Source organism: Nipponia nippon, unplaced genomic scaffold, assembly GCF_047370975.1.
Source record: "Nipponia nippon isolate SJK-2023a ecotype South Korea unplaced genomic scaffold, ASM4737097v1 scaffold_11, whole genome shotgun sequence".
Lineage (NCBI taxonomy): Eukaryota > Metazoa > Chordata > Aves > Pelecaniformes > Threskiornithidae > Nipponia > Nipponia nippon.
This window is the reverse complement of record NW_028262302.1, coordinates 8,886,828-8,907,026: the sequence shown is the minus strand read 5'-3', so window position 1 is coordinate 8,907,026 and position 20,199 is coordinate 8,886,828. Positions and strand designations below refer to the sequence as shown.

The 20,199-nt window shown below is 34.8% G+C and overlaps 1 protein-coding gene across 7 annotated transcripts in view; it reads left to right on the top strand.

The window, feature by feature from the left end:
- Positions 1-20,199, top strand: part of CEP128 (centrosomal protein 128) — a 137,160-nt gene that overhangs the window by 42,555 nt on the left and 74,406 nt on the right. For all 7 annotated transcript variants that reach the window (XR_015702264.1, XM_087747440.1, XM_087747436.1 and 4 more), the window contains exons 13-16: positions 4,861-5,211; positions 8,574-9,224; positions 13,411-13,575; positions 17,359-17,535. Coding sequence is in view for 6 of the 7 variants with exons in the window: in XM_087747440.1 (XP_087603566.1) it covers positions 4,861-5,211; positions 8,574-9,224; positions 13,411-13,575; positions 17,359-17,535 (1,344 nt within the window). In the remaining variant the exon portion in view is untranslated. The remainder of the gene's footprint in view (positions 1-4,860; positions 5,212-8,573; positions 9,225-13,410; positions 13,576-17,358; positions 17,536-20,199) is intronic.

Here is a 20,199-nt window from a genome sequence, read left to right as displayed (position 1 = left end):
AGTTTGTTAATCACCTCTGTTCTGTGTCATCTCTAGCCAGAGCCTGTCAATTGAAATGTCTGTGATGGTGTTGCAGTTTGAGGGCTGACACAAATTTTAATCAGTTTTGAAAATACTTGCATTCAGATCTCGAGAGCATTAAGATGCTGTACCCCAGGATTTAGTAACTAATCTTGATGACATTTTTGAAGTGTTCCACAAACATAATTCTCTTTTATAAAAGTCTTCAGATATTAAAGCCAGAAGGATAGTATTTGATGTTATGTTGGTGGTAAATGAGTTGACATGAGTATTTTAATACCTTCCCCTTGGTTCTGTCAGCAGTGGAACTATGAAAATGCAGGAATAAAATTAATCAGGTTAGAAAAATTGGAACCCAGAATTGTCTTGTGTAAAGACAGAGAAGAGACAACCTACCACAGTCAGGACTTTCTATAGTAACTGCAATGCAAAACGTAGTAACAATTGCTGTACATATATATACACAATACATTTTGATAACGAACTGTTCTGAATATCCTGGGTTGCTTCTGTCAGGAGAACTTCGGTACTGTTGTAATGTAGATCACAGAATATTGTCATGCTTCTATTGCACCCAGAGCAGCTCACGGAGTTCTGAGTTGGTGGCTGAGTTCAGCCACCGAAGACACTAGATGCTCCTTGGAGTCTGGAGTCTTAATCTATAAAGGCAGCCTTGCTCATCTGCATAGAAATTCATAAAATCACAGATGTTTAGTAATTTGCTACTTGGAAGGGAAACTCAGATGTCCAGGGAAGGTGATTTTTTCTTTTTTTTTCTAGTAAGTGCAACCTCCTGACATTGCTTGTCCTTTCTCTTACATTATCTCACTCTTGTTTACTATAGTCACAATTGAGAAGGAGAAAATTGGATGAATATTTAAAAACAAAACAAAACCAAACCAAAAACCCCACACACCTCTGTATTCCTGTCTCATAGAAATCCTTAAAATATTTACATTCTGAATTACCTTGAAGGGTAATTCCAAGATAGGAATGTGAAAATTAGGGTATATTCTGCAACGTCTAAAGCAAGCATTACTCTGCCAAATTCTTCTGCCGCAGTAAAAGGGCAGCCTGCAAGGCTCAGGAGACAGCTGTATCTGGTGGAACCCCTGTCAATATGTGCACTGACACAGTTTTGACATTGAGCTCGTTGTCCAGGCTTCAGTAATACAGAACTGAAGAGGATATCTTCAGACACGTTCCACTGGACATGGGCCTGCTGACAACTTTCAGCACTAAGTTTAAACATGTTCCCAAAACAAAGATGGAGACTGAGATCTCTGATAATTCCAACTTCTCTAGAACTAACGGCTCTGGGCACTGTAAATCTAAACAGACCCAGGAGGCGGATTAAGGTGTATTCTGTGGTAAGGACTGGTGTTTCTCTTTGACCAGTTCCTTCAAATCCCACAACTCTGGAGGCTGAGAGCAAACTTACGTCTGTTGTGTTAGGTTTTTCATTTGTTTTTATTTTAGTGGCACTTTCTTTATCTTCTGTATGCTGTGGTGTCCTAATGAAAGGCATCTCCTTTCCTACAGGTAACACAGTATTTCACCCTTATTGCTAATAAAAAAAACGAAACGAAACAACTTCCCAAACAAACCAACAAAAAAATCACAAAATCCCTGTGGTGCAACACTTAATTATAATCACGAAAATAGGTCCTCACAGTATCTGACCCAGCTCCTACCTGAGTTTCAGCCTGTTCCTGACCTTGTGTTCAGTACTGTTCTGACCACAGTTGCAGTAGAATGTGCATACAAACAGTTCTGCAAAGGAAACAGTCAAGTTATGTGCCTCACATTAATGCTAACATTTTATGATATATTGTCTGCATGCATATTTAATGCCCTTTGCAACTGAAATTCTGTGGCTGAGAGGAAAATGAGGGCTAAAAGGCTGAAGGGAAACTGAGGACTGAGATTCCTACAGGTGTCTGTATATGAATGATATAAAACATGATGGGGAAATAGGGGTACCTACTTACTCCAGGTGTTATTTTGATATTCAAGACTGACCATATGTGCATCCATAATAGGATGCAGGTATAAACAATCTATGCAAGCTACTTTGTTATTTTAAGAGAAAGTAGATGGCTTTCAAGACTTAGGGTCTTGACAAACTTATGAACAACAGACACATGGTATTTACTTTATAAAATTTTATATATTAAATCTAATGTTTTTTTGAAAATATGCTAATATTGAAAAATGTGATGCTGTGCATCTAGCTTAATTATCAGATATTTTTAGTTGTAAAAATTGTTTAGAAGGAAATTAAAAGCTTAAGTTTATAGGGTCATCATTATGAAGCGAAACTGCAAGATCATACTTTCACAGCCCACCACTGCCAAGTACAATGTTCTTCCAATGATAACAGTAATTTGCATAATTATTTCTTACTAAAGAAATAGTTTGGTTCTTACTACGAACCAAAAGGCAGGACCATAGTCTTTGTATATATAGACATTTAAGCTCTGTACATGGACAATGAGATTTGAGGTGTGCTCTTACAGACACTGAAGCAAAAAAAAATCTCAGTAGTGCTTGTGTATGTCTGTTCCCCTTGTGTAAGTGTATGTATATGCCATACCTGGAAAGAGGCTTTCTTCTTTCTGGGTAACCTATCTCTCTGTGTATAGATGATAAATGTGACTTCATACCAGATTTTTTACTTTTTATTTTTATGACAACCCATGTCTGAAAAGTTGCTTATTTAATGTTTTAAATACCAGTACGGCAAGCCCTTATAGATCAGACAAAATTTTGTCAACTGCATACATACAATCATAGAATCGTTAAGGTTGGAAAAGACCCTTAAGATCATCGAGGCCAACCGTTAACCTATCACTGCCAAGTCCATCACTAAACCATGTCCTCGAGCACCACGTCTACCTGCCTTTTAAATACCTCCAGGGGTGGAGACTCAACCACTTCCCTGGGCAGCCTGTTCCAGTGCCTGACTACTCTTTCGGTGAAGCAATTTTTCCTAATATCCAATCTAAACTTCCCCTGGTGCAGCTTGAGGCCATTTCCTTTTGTCCTATCGCTTGTTACTTGGGAGAAGAGACTGATGCCCACCTCTTTACAACCTCCTTTCAGGTAGTTGTAGAGAGCGATAAGGTCTCCCCTCAAATGTTAACATACATGTTAACATAGAGATACATATATGTTTATCATGTCAAAATAGGAACTCAAAAGTACAGGTCAGTACATTTGAGACCCCTGTTATGATGTTATAAAAACAAAGAGTGTGGAGACCCACTCTTTCTCTATCTCCTTGCTTTACAGAGAAAGCTGCGTGAAATGTTGATAGGCTGTACTGCTGTTTTCCAGCTGACTTTCAACTGGTTTGGGTCTGTGCTTGCTTAACTTTTCTAAGCAAAGTGCAAACTATTTGCAAAGATCTATCTGATTTTCACAAATTGTAAAAATAAAACATTAAAATTCACATTTATATTGGTACATCCATCAAAGTTAATTTTTCCTCCTCATGCAAATAGCTCACGTTGATAAATTAGTTGTACTTCAAGGTAAACATCTAAAACAAATGTTCCCATTTTTTTTCATTTTACTGTAAATCAATATATTGGAGATTAAGATTTGCTTCTACACAGTGAAATGAATGTTTACAATTAATTGAACATTGTTTTCTGTGTTTAAGCTTAGACTCATATTTCATTAAAAAGTCTGTGGCAACTGTAGTTGTATTAATGAAATGTGTTCTCTGGGGGAATTATACATAAATAACACTTTTTTAATGATGCAGAGTAGAATAGTACATTAATTTAGGCTGACATCCTCTATGGTGTCTCCAGAAAGACATGAAATGGGAAGTGATAATAGCATGTATAATCACATGACTCTGAGAAAATGATGACCCATTGTAGAAAATGTGTGGAAGGGTAGATGTAATGTCTGACTGTATTTTATTGGGCTATTTTTAAGTTCTTCTACATTCAGAATTTAAATCCTTATCTTTAAAGAGGTATTGTAATCTCTGGTTTTGATTTGAAATTCAGCTCGTTTTGATAAAATTTTGCTAGTTGTAGCTTGTGAGGTTTTTTTGGTTGGTTGTTTTGTCTTATGAATCAAGACTTTTTACAAGGTTAGGCCTGGTTGTTTTGCCTGATGAGCTTGAAAATGCATGTTTAAATAATAGTGAGGCAGATGCATGTGGGACTTTTCTAATGTATAGAACAGTAAATCTAGAAAGACTTTCCTGTTTTCATTTTGCCACCTGTGTAAGGTTTAGTCCCGACTATTCTGCAATGTATTTACCTTGTTTTATTATCTATACCTTAGTTGTGTCTAGAGCAGGAATATTCATCCTACCGGTGAGCAACTGATTGTCCAGTGGATGATCCTACTCCTGTTTTGCATCATGGGTACAAGTAGCAAGCTGGACTGATTGTTCTTGTCTGTAGTGTCAGTCCATTCCTGTTTCTATTTTCTGGCAGTACCATGGTCTGTCACATGCAAGAGTGCACATGTAGTCTTCTTTCAAGGACAGCAAATGCTATCCTGAAAAGACTGGTACAATATATTGCCTCCCAGGAGGTAATAGCCAGGTTTGGAGGGGAAAAAACCCCCCAACCAACAAACCCAAGCCACCTCTCCTCCTCCAACCTTGTGGAAGGACCTTTGTCTAAATAGTCATTCTATGTGCATCTGTAAAGTCGCTAACAGGGCTTTCCCTGGTAGTCAAGGAGATCTTTTATGCTGTTCATATTTTAGATAGAAATGCAATTTAACATCACTGTATGCTGCTTGATAAGGTTTCATGTTATATATCTTTAGAGTTGGAATTTTCATATTTTGCTATGATGATTCCAGGTGTTAACATCTGACCTAGAAAACAGGGAGAAGCAGCAGGAAAAAATGCTGGACCAGCTAAAGGAGATACAGAGTTGCTACAAGGCTTGTGAGAATGGACGTAGACAAACTGAACTCCAGTCTGCTGAGTTAGCTCAACAGGTTGAAGAGAGTACCAAGGAAGCAGAACGGTATCTCACTGAATTCAAGCATTCAGAGGCACTCAGGCTGGAGATTGAGAAAAAAAGAGAAGATTTGAAAGTGAGAGCACAGGAAACCATCCGCCAATGGAAGCTGAAATGTAAAAAACTGGATCGTGAGGTGGAAAAACAAAATGAAACTATCAACCAACTGATGGACAAGAACAGTCAGGTAAGATTGACTGGTTTGGGTTTTTTTTTTGTACCCTTTCCATTTGTTTGAGAAATGAAGATGAGGAGTTCATTTATGCAAACTGTGGGTTAAATCACTTTCCACCTTTAAGTTCTGGACCAAATTTTCTGGTGAACTACAAAGCAGCTAATAGATGGCAATATTTTTTAGCTATTACAGAGCTCCACCTTCTCTTCTTTATCCAGTGTTTATTCCAGTCTTTTCACTTAGTCACAGCTTTCTTCTTCTAAGGAAGAAAGTTTCTCTATAAATGTTGCTTTTACTTTATCTTTTCAGTTAACAGTTAACATGACTTAACTTATTTTTAGTTAATTTTTAAGGAAATAATCTGATGTTATTTTGGTAAAAAATTTTAATCACAACAAGTAATAACCCATGTTCAAGTTATGCATTGTCTCATGTGGACAGTGGTCACATCTTTGAAAGTAGGTGTTTACTTTCACCATGTATGTCAGATTGCTAGCAGACCGTAATGTGTATTTTTTAAATTCCATTCTGTATTTAAGCTTTTTTCAGACTCTAGGCTTAATAATGACATCTTTTATTGTCAATAAAGACTACAGATTCTGAAATATCATAAGTAGTGCAACTCAGTTTGGTTTTGATGTTTGGAGGCAGAAAAGTAGATATTTTTTGTTTGAGAACATGCGGAGATTTAAGCAAAATCTGGAGATTTTTAGCAAAAAAGGCACTCTTACCTGCATTTGGGATGAACATACTGCTAATGCCTACCATGCAGTTCCTAGGTTTTTCCATCCATCTGGATAGAAAGTCTGTATTCCTCACATTTTTCTAACTTCTTTTTTTTAAATGCTTCTCATGTACGTTTTGTTTCAGCCTTTTCCTTGTATTTTTCAAAACTTTTTATTTGAAAAAGCAATTTGAAAATTGATCATGTAACATTTCTGGGCTTTTCGTTTGTCTTTGTTCAGTGTGGCAAACCACTTATTCCTCCCTTCCTCCTCCTATAAATTTTCTCAGGAAAAAAACATCGTGTATTTTTGTTTGTTTGTTTTTTGACTTAGCAGAATTCCTTGACTTTTTCTAGTCCTGACACTGCTTTAAAGACAAGCACTGACATCAGTGCTAATGCTGATCATCCCATCTTGGAACAGTAGTAGAAACCATCATTCTGTTTGTAATGAGTCTGTGGGTCTTTGTATTTTCCAGTGGCTGGAAGCAAAAAGTAGAGGAGAGTGAGTTGTGAATAACAAGCAGGAGGAGCCCCAAAAGGCTCTGAAATAACTGTTCATGTAAATGCATGGACAGGTCTTTGTAATGCCAATTGATAGTGTTGTCCACATTGCAGTTTTCTTTGTTACATAGGACTTCCTGACGTGTTTTTTTACCTCTTTTTACATGACAAATGCATAAAAATGCTAAATACAGTCACTTTGGTTTAAGCTCCATTTAAGAAATGCTGTCAGTATTTGTTCTTATTTTTAAAATCGTTAGCATCTTGCCAACAAGTTTGAGGTAAGTGTCACTCCTGAAGAAAATCTCTTTAATGGAAGATATGTAGTATCAAATAACCTGTGTGTCATTGTGGAGGAGAAAAAATACAAACAATATTGCATGTTCTCAATATGAAGTTGTAGACAGTTTCCATATGAGGATATAATCAATCTAGATGCAGCATTTGTGATAAGCTTCAGGGAACTAGATAAACATAATTTAACCAGCTTTGAAATATACAGACAATTAACATCTGAGACAAAACTCTATAAAAATAAATAATAAAGAAAAAGGAGAAATGGCAGTCTGTTGTCTTTGCTTTCTGTTATAGGACTTAAAAGGTTGATGGCAATTTTTCAAAATTTCAAAAAAAGCTATCATAGCTTGCAATTTTATGAGATGTTTCAAATATTTGCAGACAATGGGTGGGCTATAGAAAGATTTAGCTTTCATTCTCTTGGAGTTATTGTGATAATTTGGTTAAAGTCTTGCCTATGTGGTTATCCTTGATATTGGTTGACAGTGGAATCTCTAACATCTTCTGTCTTTTGGAATGTATTTTCTTCTAGGTATGGAATGTAGAAAACACACTTATACTCAAAGCAAGTTACTTAAGGGTTTGGTTTTTTTCTGAAATTTTACTGGTGTTTTTTTTTAGCCAAATCATGCAACTAGAATTGCAAGACAGTTTTAAGAAGGTTGAAATACTGATATTTTTTCAGAAAAAAAGCATGATGATCATTACCCCATATTCTTTATTTATTATTTTTGTATTTTGTTTTGCATTGCTTGTTCTTGATATAATTACAATTTGCTTTATTATTTTTGTTAACCTGAATTGCCTCTTTGTTCTGGATTATTTCAAGTAATTTTGCTATATCTATAAGGATTGTGTACTGTTTGTAGAAATAGTGGAAATAGTAGTAAAATTCAGTATAAAATTTATTTAAGCCAGTTTAAAGAATCCAGTAGTTTGTGATACATCAGGAAAATCTCATGTTGTCCCTTTATCATTTTTTTTCCTGTAGTAGAAGTTGCGTGTGACTTATGATAGATGTACTGTACATTCCTTCTTATTTTAAACAGAATGTTAAAAAAATTATAACTTGAGACAGGTAAGAATCAGGAATGGTGTGTGCAACATGAGTTTAATGAAATGTAGTATTTCGTAACACACATGTACTTCCAATGCAAATTTTTCCTGTCATTTATCGCATTTTCTAGGATTTTTTTTTTTTAACCTGAAATATATCAATGTTGAAAAAAGACCCCAAACCCTTAAGCTCCTTAGGAAAATGGTGGGATTTTTATTAAATATGGCTGATTTTTATTTTGAAGATGAAGTCTTTATTTCTTGGCTTTGATGCATGAGTGAACCAGACTTTTAACTGCTATTCATTCATCTACTGTGTGCAGTTTAAAAAAAATAATTTAAAGTTGATATACTTAATATGTAATATTCTAGAAAATAAGCAAAACAAACCAACCTATGAAAGGGACCTATAGGTAAGGTGTGTGTGTCCAGTAGTCCTCCCCTGTATTATGCTGTATTACTGTATTGCCTCATTTCCTCCATCTTGCTATTTGGAGGAACCAGCAAAGAAATCCGTCTCAGTCTGCAAAGAGGGTGAGAAAAGCAAGGGATTAACCAAAACTATCCCTGCTTATGAGGCTAGATCATTTAAGGACAAGTATATGTTTGAGATCCCAAATGTTCCGTGTCTAAATTTTAAAGCAACACCGAATGCATTTGAACTGAGTTCATAAATTTTCACAGAACAGTGTGCTAATTATTCCTTAGACATTAGGAATGTCTAAGGACATCCTTCCAACAATTTTCTTGAATTAATTTAGGTTGCACTGTATTTCTTTTTCTTCTTTCCTAGGCCCTCAAAGAAAAGGATGACCTCAGAAGTCAACTTCTCTCTGCTATACACCAAATAGAAAACCTTCAGAAAGAGCTGAATGATGTACTTACAAAGAGAGCCCAGCAGGAAGAACTCCTCCACTGCAAAGAGGTAAAACTAAATGAAATGAAGTCTCACCAGGTATCTCTTGAAGAAGAGATCAAAGAAGTTCAAGGTACTGTAAATAAATTGGAGAATGAGTTGAAAAAGCAAGTCTTTCTACAAAATCAAATTCAAGCTGAGAAGGAACACTTGGAGACAGACCTCGCAACTAGTAACTTGATCCATAAAAAAGACCAAGAAAGACTCTTAGAAATGCAAGCAGATGTAAAAAACTTAAGCTCTGTACGTCTGGAACTAACAAACAGAATAGCAGAAGAGGAGAAAGTCAAAAAGGAATTACATAAGAGCCTCTCAGATCTCCAGAAACAGCAGGAATCTAAGCATGAAGAGATGACTTCAGCTAACAGGCAGCTGAAGATGGAAAGAGAAGTTCACCAACAGGAGTTGGCAGATCTTAGATCAGAGTTACAAAACGCTAAAATCAAACATGAACGAAATGTTCAAGAGCTCATGAAACTCCTTAAACAAGAAAAGGATGATGCAGAGGCTCAGATTAGAATGCTAAAGGTACTTATTCTGAAGAATTCCAATGTCAGACTTTTTTTTTTCTTCCCCCCCTATTAAGTGATGAAGGTAATAAAGCATGGGGTTTAAACCATTTAATACACCTTTTATTGCAGGTCATCATGAAAGTTTAAAGTTCAGGGTAAAAAATGTAACAGTTTTGGGTCGAAAGTTTTTCTTAGTTCAAAGGTAGTGAAATAGGTATGTCTGTGATCAGAACAGGAGGAGACATATGAGGCTGTGGTGTTTTAGTATGATTTGATCCTTTCTTCTTCAATGGTTATATTTACAATTATTGTCACGGCCCTATTGAAGAACTTACAGTATTTCAGGGATGATGCATTTTTGTAAGTGTTTAAATTGCGTGATGCAGAGATACTTTTATTGTATTTGGAAATACTTTCAGAATGTGAATAGTGATAATGTATAGCACTTGTTAAGGTTAATTTTGATAGTTCTTTCTATTTTGAAGCATTTTTAGAATTTCTAATTTCTGTACAATTTCTCAGAAAAGCGACTGTGTTCATATAGTAAATGATGAAATATAGCATTTTATTCATGAAGAAACAAGTTAATGTCTTTAGTTTACATCACTTGCTCCTGATTCAAGGCTATTGCATTGGAAATTGAGCATTTTAGTGGCTTTAAGTAGTCTGAATAAAATCGAAAAGTTAAGTTGAAGTGGTCTAAACTGAACAATTAACTGTCAACAGTTGTATAAGGTATACATTGCACTTCCATTGAAGCAATTTTGATTACATGGTTCAATATATATATGTAAGATAGTATTTTGTATGTCCTAATAATAATAATTTGTATATTCATATTAATGGAGGCAGTAGTTTTCCAGATAGGTTGTAAATTACTAAAATATTTTGAGTGCACTTCTGAAGCACTATAAATAATGCTTTCTACCTCAGTCCCATCAAATTAAAAATTTGCTTGTGTCAATATTCTACCAATTTAACCATAAAAGACTATAAAATCCTTAATCAAAGCTTAAGTGATTCATGATCTACTTCATCGTAAGTAGTATAAACATGTTTATTTCCTTTCTCTTCTCACAAATATGCAACTAGTTGAAAATGCATATTTTCCACAATTTTGCAGTTATGAATTGATGTTACTTAGAAAAGGATGGTTAGTTATTTAATATATCATTCATGACATAATAATTGACAATAATTCTTAAGCACTTGGTAACACAGAAAGCATTTAATGAAGATAGCAATAAAAAAAATCTAGATGATTGTTAGTGGAAGGATCATTAAAATCAAAATATTTTGACAGTAGTGCTTAACATAGGGGACTTAATTTGTAATGTGTCTAGCATTATTTAAACGATCTGTCCAAATATGTGTTTTTTCTTTGACAATGACATTGAAATTAAGACTGTACATTTAATATCAAGGGGAGAGAAGGAAAGTGTATTCTGGATGGTAGTAATCAAAAAATGAGTTGATCGTGACTATGTTCCTCTTATGGAAAGGTCAATCTTACAGTAAAGGCCTTGATATTGGTACTGATTGTTGTACCTAAACAGAATATTTAAAAAACTCACTTCCTTTTTTCATTTACAGTGCTATGACTTTCCCAGAATCCTTAATCTACTTTTTTTTTTTTTTTTTTGGCAGCTTTGTGTCTCTGAAACAGGGAAGAGCAGAGGGCTTGAGGGAAATTAATTTTGTAAGATGTTAGGGTAGGCAACTTTTTTTGGAAGAACATAAAATGATAATGCGCAACATTCTCTTGATTCAAAGACTGTAAGTGCAACAAAATAGGTAATCATATCGATCTGTACGAAGATCTGATGAGAACCTGTCACCATGCAGGTGATTTGGTTACTTTTTGTCTGAACTCATCATTACATTGCAATTTGGTTTCACTTTTATGGACTTTTCTTCCAAATTAAGGTAAACCTAGCATGCATTTTATCAAATTGTATTTAAATATTGTGGTTTTAGGGTGGTCTTTAGGGAAATCCAACAGAAACAGAAAGTTTTGTTTTGTTTTTTTACCTATTATCCTTTTTTTTTTTTTTTTTTTTTTCAGGCTGGTAAGTTTTCATGCCCAGTAACCAATTGTCTTTTACTGTTACAGTAATAATCTTGACCTTATTTATGCCTCAGCTTTGTCCAACCTTTGTAACTGGCTTTTGGGAAAGAATATACATAACCCTGTCCAAAGGTTGTTAATGTTAAAGTCTTAAAAGTAAAGGTCAGTTGAGAGGGACTTGGGGAGTAAAAGGAAATTTAACACATTTATTAAGATCCAAAGCCTTAAACTTAACTAGAGGAGAAATTTTGAGTTACTTTCAGGAAATCAAGGGTGCAGAGCCCTGTGTTTATAGGACCAACTGCTGCATAGATTGTAAAAAGAAGTGACTTTTGATCCTTATTGTTCTTCTCTCTCTTGCCTCCTCTGTATGATACTTTCTGCTTCACTCTGGTCTGGCTTTCTGTAGTGCTGCACTGGATTGAAAAATTATAAGGTAGTTAAGGATTTTTTTGGGGTAGTAAGGGGAGTACCATAGGAGTATTGTATGTTGCAGTAGAACTGGAGAACAACATAGAATTTTGTGTGAGACGTTAGTGTTGAGGAGGATCTTATTGTCTCATTGCTGAGATTCTGGTGCTTAAGCTTTTCATTCTGTTTCTGCTAGAACATCCTAAAGGATTCCCAACCAATGTCTCTATAATGTATTTTTTTTTATTATTTAAAATGATAGATAAAGAAGGCATAGGAAATTAAGTGGTTTGCTTAGTGGTCCCCAATCAGCTATGTGTTCAGAAGCTCTGAATCTGTCCCCTAATAATACTACATACCCTCATTTGCTTTAAAAACATCCTTGTTCTCTTAGAATAATGAAATACAAAATGTCCTCATGCCTGAAAGCACTTTCAAGTATTAATCTTTAATGTACTATGATAGAGATATGTATCTGTACATATAAAGTTGTGTATATATATATGTATTTCTTTTTGAAGTATTTTTTATACATATACCAAGTGGGTGTAGTTCTTTTTTTCCTGAAGATTATGAGATGTGGAAAATGGGTTCAATCCAGATCAATTAAATTATGGTCACATCTGCCATGTCCATACTGGAAATTAATAAAAATTAATTTTCTCCGTTGTGTCTCAAAGGTAATATAAGTGAGGAATTTGGTTCTTGGATTGTCTCCATCTGCGTAGACATTATAATACAATTACCTTTAGTAGGAACTGAAAAGTTGTTTTTATAAGCATATTCACAGACAATGTTTTAGTCATTGCGGCTTGTCTTTGTGTCCGTAAGTCTTTGTGGACTTAGGACACCAAAGTTCTCTCTCAGAATTGTCCTTCAGAGGAGCTTTTGTACTCTGTTAGCTCTGGTGTCTAAATTAACTCATAAAACTTCTCTCCTTACCCTTCTTCCCCATAAAAGTTATATTTATAGTGTAATTGGGAGAATAGAATTTTTGCTTTTCCTCGTGAAGGAATTTACTCTGCAGGTTTATTTTTGTGTGTAACTGCATCCCACAGTTCTCTAATATGAAGCTGGTTTTGAGTAATAGGGGTGTAATTTCCATCTTTGTTTTGTGTATTTTTTTGCATTTTCTAGATATTGTAGAGAATTTCTCAAATCTGTCAGTTTCAGTCAGTTATCTTTTTCCGCTGGAAACCAATATACTTTATTCACTCACCTATTTAGGGCTTTCAAGGCCCTTAAATGTTTTCTTCATTTTTCTCTGCAATGTTTCCATGAATAGCATTAAAACCACACAATTCTAGAAATTAAAAATACCAAATCTTTGCAGTTATTTTGTTGCAGATATAAATTTAGTATTAGGTCCTGAAATGAAATGATAGTTTTTAGACTTTCTGATTCCAAATTATTTCAGTAATGGAAAAGTTGCATAAATACCAGGCTTCTTAGGGTGATGTAAGCTGATGAGTGTAGCAGAGTTGAAATGCAGAATCCGAGACTGCTATTTACTGCTTTTAAAACACTGTATGGTTCTACAACTATGTGATACATATTTTCCATGTTCAGATAAGTGATTGCACTTAATGTATTTCATTTTTTACATTTAAGTTAGAATTACCCTTCTGTAATAGTGTTCCATGGATCTGAAACTCTACAGTCTGGAAATGTTTTAAAAGAACCCATATAGTGACTTTGTAATCTATTTTCCCATTACCATCAGATGGAACTTGTAGAAGAGAAAAACGTAGTCAAGACTCAGTGTCGACAACTGGAGAAGATAAAAATTGAGTGTGATAAATTGACAGAAGAATTAACCAGAAATGAAGAAGAAAATATAAAACTCAGGCGGAAATGTGAGTTTGTAAAACAAGAACTGGAGAAAAAGGTAAACTTACCTGGTTTTAACCATGATTCATCAGTCTCTCTGCTGGTAAATACCTAAAATAAATGATGAATTATAGAAATAGATGGTAAACTTAAAATACAAAAAATATATGTACATATTAAAGAATATACACAGTCATAGTGTAGTACACAGTTTCTATATAAATCGAAGAAGGCAAAAGTGCTTTGGCTGAGTCATGAATTGTATCCCTCCAAAGATTTGCTAATACTATTTTGGAGTAGAAATATAAGTCCTGTTGCCTGCCCTATTTCTAATATAGGTGACTAACAAATGTTTAACCAAACACTTCTAGTTTTCTTCACATTTTCTTAAAGTTGCAGTGCAGTTATGAATAATTTAGAGCTAATTTGAAGTAGACAAGCAACGTAAGCATGGTAAAAGAAATTCTAAGTAACTTGATGAAAATTATTTTTTTCTTGAATATTTAAAACATGGCAAGTTTTTAAAGAAATTCACATCCCTTTCTTGTACTGGCATTGTATTTCTAGAGATGGGCGCTGTCTGCCAGCCATTCTTGTTGCCTAGTGTTTTGGTTATTAATATTTACTATCAAATATTAATTTGTAGCCCTACAACTTGGAGTTGTCAGCTTTTCTTTTAAAAAAATCTATTGATAAATACAGAGTTGCTGAAGAATTTTATTTTGTTACTTTCCGCTTAAGTTCTGCTGTTTTTCCATGATTGGTTCCACAGCATTGCTTTTTAATATGTTTTTCTTAACATGAATGTATTTTACATTGTGCTGGTTTTATATCTTAAATTTCTCTTCCTGCAAGATTGTGATTTTAGATAAGTATTTCTGTACATGGATGAAGTTTTACCTTCTCCAATGTAACGAACATACCTGTCAGTATTTGATTAATTCATATTAAGACAACATTGAAAACTATTGTTTCTAATCTTTGGCAAATTTGATTTCCTAGATTAAAACTCAAGAAAACAAACAAAAATTTTGTGCATCCTGCAGGAAATTGCTTATAAATTTTTCATGATATCCTCATTTTTAAAAAATGGATATTTTAGCCTCTAGCTGAAAGGTTCTTTCTCTTCTATGTCAATTTAGTAATTTCTCATCCTTGTGAAACGATTTTTTTGATATAAGCATTTATATTAACACAGTACAAGAGGTTTGTTCATTCATTTCACATAGACCGCTGAATACTCATGATTCTTCATTAGCTCAATAGTTTCAAACTATTTAAATCCTATAAGAGGCCCATGGATACTGTAGATCCTTTGTGGCTCTTCAGTTTAATCTTCAGCTCGTATTTTGTTGTTATAAATGAAGTGTACAACATCACTTAGGCATTGAGCTTAAAATCTAATGGGCTTATTTTGAATGTAGATAAAGTGATTGTTTGGAAATGCTATTAGCTCCTTTTGTCACACTGCTTATATTTTCAGCATATGCTGACGATCTGTCAGTCAGTATGCTGTGACTACTAGCCCAGAAAGAAAAACGTGGGTGTTTTGTTTGTTTGTTGGTTTGGTTTTTTAAAGTATGGAAGGAGAAAATCTTAAACCTGGCATTTCTCTTAGCTTGTTAAACTAACAGGAAGTGCTTTAAAAGCTCAACTTGTCAGGCTAATAAAAAATACCTCAAATGAAAATTCAAAATGTTTTTTCTAGGTTGGGATTTTAGTGCTATAATATCTGTTGTTAAGGAAATGTATTTGTAGGAGTGTACATAGTCTTCTGCAATCAGCTATAAACTAGCTCCAACCTTACCTAATATTGGGAAGATACAGTTTTTAGACCGAGGTGATCTTTTATCTCTAAGCTGAAAAAGAATGGAGAAGCTTTTAAGCACACAATCCTGTGGTCTCAACCTTTGAAGGTGAATGCAGATTGAGAGTTCCACTTGACTGTGTTAATCGGCTAACTTAAGAGAATATCTACTATCGTGGTTTTATTGTGGATTGTTGAAAGGGGTGTTAGGATGGGGGAAATGATAATATTACCTCTTGAGAAATCTCATACTAGCTGTCATATTGTGGTATTGCAGAAGCCTATTGCGTTACAAAATAGTTATCTCTTTTCCTTTTCCACACTTTTTATACTTTTAATGTCCTTCTGTCCTTAGTGCAAATACTAATTCAAAGAAACATAGGTAGTATAGCTTGGATTTTAATATTTTTTTTCATGAAGGGTTAAGGGGCAGAAAGTAATGGCAAAATTTTCTGTTTCTTTTGTTTTCCTTTTGTGTACTTCTGAGTTATTAGTGACTTCATTTTTCCTGTGGGCTCTGAAAGTAGAATGTTGAGGAATGTTGGTGCACTCAGAAAATCAAGATGAAAAATAAAGGAAAAAATACTGAATTATATATTCTCTTTTAGTCATGGTCTTGGGGAGTGACCTCCATGGCACGTGATGGACTGCGTTCAGTGAATAATGAGATAGCGTAGAATGCTGACACTGGAAGCATATATAATGCAATCTTATTACCTTCAGAATACTGATCTAGATCAGAACTACACACACACACACACACATGACCTCCTAAAAGGTGTAGTGAGGTGGGTGTCAGTCTTTTCTCCCAAGTAACAAGTGATAGGATGAGAGCAAACATCATCAAGCTGCGCCAGGGGAGGTTTAGGTTGGATATTAGGAAAAATTTCTTCACCGAAAGGGTTGTCAAGCATTGGAACAGGCTGCCCAGGGAAGCAGTTGAGTCCCCATCCCTGGAAGTATTTAAAAGAAGTGTAGATGTGGTTCTTAAGGACATGGTTTAGTGGTGGACTTGGCAGTGTTAGGTTTACGGTTGTACTCAATGATCTTAAGGGTCTTTTCCAAACTAAACGGTTCTATGATTCCATATGTATCCCATTCACAGAACTTGTATGTTAGAAATTACCTAGCTCCACAGTGGTGTCTCATGAGAGCAGCGTATGAAGATTTCAAAAAAATACAATTTAAACAGCTGCACCTTGTCATTGCAGAGGTTTATAATCAATAAATTTTCAAAATTATTATTCTGGCTTTTCTCACCATTCTCAGTGTACTTGCACATACTGAAATGTGCCTGTTAAAGTGATTACCCTTTGCTGCATTACATCCTCCTGATCTCAGCAGCAGACAGGTGTGAACCAATCTCACGTCTTCTCACAAGATAGTTTTGTTATATTAATTACAATGCATAATTCAATATATTGTATAACAAAACTGCTGCGGGGTTCAGTTTTACATGGTGGCTCTATTATAGATATAAAGGAAGAGAATCTGAATTTTAAAAACATACGTAACATATTTAATGATCTTTCTGACATTGGATGATAACATAAAATACTCTCCTCAGTGCCAGTCACTGTCCTATGAGATATTCTTTGAATACTTTTCCTTTGAGAACACACTGACTGCCAATACAGGTTTCCTTCAGGGTTCTCTTTTTGTGAAGAACCTGTAACTGGTTCGGGGCAAAAGATAATGGAAGTATTTGTTGTGGGCTCTCTTTCTACTCCTGAAAAAGAGGTTTATAACAGAATGTCTGGTTTTTACTCTGAGAATAGACTCTATGATTGTTGAATTTGGATTTGGTAGCAGTTTCTTCATAATTGATTTACAGGAGAATAAGGAGAATCAAGAGAGGAATTTGATGAGTACTATTAGAAGGTATTATTTTCCATGGCAAGGAACTGAACTCACTGCATGAGTGAGTATAGTGTGATTATAAGATTGAAAGATATATTGCTAATGATGTATGATGTATGCTATATTATTAATGCAATGATTTCTCTTTGTTTTGTTTTTCCTCTTTCACTCCAGAATAAACAGATCAGCAATGAAGAAGATCATTTGAGAAGGATGGATGAGGCCAGACTGCAGTTTAAGGATCAACTGCATCACTTAGAAATGGAACAGGAATCCATTCTCACCATGATAGGAAGTGAAATTGATGCTGCTTGCGAAATTTTTTCTCGGGACTCCATGGAGAAATTCAAAGTAATTCTAGGTTTTAAGTATGCTGCAGATTTTATTTTCTTAATGAATGTTTGTAGCAGAATTTGTATGCATTGTTGTCATCTATCATTTAACTGGTATAGATAATTTATTCACAGTAGGATTATGGATATTTAGCTGGTACAGATGTACATTGCTAGGTATTAGAATGGGGTACTATGAAGATCTACCTGTGCGTTAATCATTACTGGGTTTTTTGCCAATTTTTTTTGTGAGAAATAGTTATCCTTTTGTTTGCTTGTGTGAAAGGACCTTACCTCAGCCAGAATTTTGAGGCAGGTTTTTCTAGGCCACCTCCTTAGACTTGGGAAGTCCCCAAGAAAGACCTAAAAGGCTTCCAAAATTGGGGAAAAATGAAGGAAAAGTTTTATTAAAAAAATCATTTAGATGCTTTGTTTTTTAAGTAAGGAAGTAAATGCTGGAAGTGAAAAGAGTTTATAACCTCCTCTTTTGTGGAGCAGGTCCTTGTATCCATAAAATTCAGACTCGAAGTTTCGGGAAACTTGTATCTTGCTGTAGCTTTTTTTTTTTTTTTTCTTCCCCACTCTTTTCCTACTTCTCCTGCAACCCTTGTCTCCCATTAGCTTTTTTTCCTGAGCATTCTCATTTGCTCCCCAGGGACAGAACCCTCTCTTCCTCCCTCCAGATGATTCTACATGACTAATCCTCTTAAATCGACATTGTACACAGCTGAGAATAAAGAAAATGAACAGTCTGACTCAGCTTATCGCCATATTCACTGGCATTATGGGTATTTATATTACAAGTGCTTGACCTGGTGGCTTTTTAGCCTTAGCTGTAACCATAGAGTACAGTCAGATTATGCCTTTTTTGTCTTGCTATTTAAACAGAGCATACTTTCTGCTCTGCAGTTCCTGGTCACTTGACTGGGCTGGGCTGCTTTTGAAACAGGAATTTTTCAGCACGGACACTGAAAATCCATTATATTTTTAATATTATTTCTTTTTTTAATTTTCTATTTTAAATTTATCTCCTCGCCTGTTTTGTTTGAAGGTGTGGAGAGTAGTCACTTTGTTTCAGCCTTGTAGTATGGTTGTGCCTTTTTCCCCACTTACCTATGGAGCTGGGATGTTGCAACACACAACAGATGAGAATTCTAAGAAAATGTATTTGACAAACAAGCTTTCTCCTCTGTATCCTTACAGATAAGTCTTTTTTTATTAAGTCTTTGTGATCTGCTATAGTTACCAGATTCTTGATCATCGAACCATGCCTTCTTGGACTTGCTTCCCACCTCCTGCAGAGTGTTTCTCTTTTGGATAAAGTTTTGCTGATCCCTGTTTTCACAGTTCTCCTTATTTATCCCCTTTAATTGCTTACCACTGGCAAAGTTAAACCAGATTTGAATCTGAATGTTTGACTAGATAGCTAGTGTGAAAACAAATGTTACACAGTTTCGTGGTGCCTGGTCAGAATTTTTTTTTTTTAAAAGGTAAGAAGTTTCCTTTGTTATGTTGTTCCTCTGCCCAGTACTTTAGGTATTGCCAAGGTATCTAAAAGGTTTCAGACAAGTTCTTTACTTGAAGAAGTTGCCACTGCAACTGAGGTGAGCAATGAGGAATTTAATGGATAAATACTTGTATTCAGAGAACTTAAATACTAGTCTTAATCTTCGCTGATGAAAAATGTACTGGGTTTTTTCACCGTGTACTGATGTTCTAAGCAAAGAATTCCACGTGTATTGTTCAGATTTATTTTTCCAATCAGTCTTTTGTTATAAGAAATCTTATGCTTGCAATAACTACACCAGTCATGCTTAAACTACAAACTGAATACTGCCTTCTTTTGAATGTGGTTGCACAAAATGAGGTTTGTTGCCATGGAAGTCACAACTTTCAGGTATGCATTGCTTTGTGAAGTCATGGTCAACACGCCTAGTAAAGCATTTCTTTTCATCTGTATCCTTATGTGCTGACAATTTTCATGTAAAATACATGTATGGTGCTGTTTAGGCACCTTTTGGTCTCAGTGTAGTTAATAAAGCCCATATAATTACCTCTTAAAGAAAGACGCTAGTTACAAAAATTATTGGACCAGGACTAAAAGTACATAAAAACTTGCTGAATTGTGAAATGTGGTAAATTAAAAACAAAGAAACAAACAGAACCCCCACAAAACCTTTAAATTAGAGAAAGGCACAATGTAGTAATCATGGGATAGGACTACATGAGATAAAGGATGAGCTGGACATAAGGTTAATGGTTTACTTGATTTTTAAAAAGATTTCAGTTGAGACCTGTGTATGAGACTTTTTTTCTTCCTCTTGTGTGGGGAAAAAAAAAAAGCCCTCATAAAGTGGGGGAAAAAAAAAGCCATTATCACTAATTTTTTAATAAGTAATATAGAAAAAATGTATAGAAGTACGTTTAAAACAAGTTTAACATAGTTCAGTTTGAATGAAGAAAAAAGACATATCACATTTTCTCATTGTATGAAGTATTAATGAAGCATTCCAGCACAAGTTTATCTTCTTTTTATCCACTTAGGGAAGATTACAGTTTTCTTTTTATGCTTATCAAATAATCAAAGCAAGTGATTTGTCTTTTTCATGAAAACACTAAGACCATCATCATGAAGCATAATTTAAAGATCTTGGGGGTTTGTCCTTTTTTACTTTTTGATAAG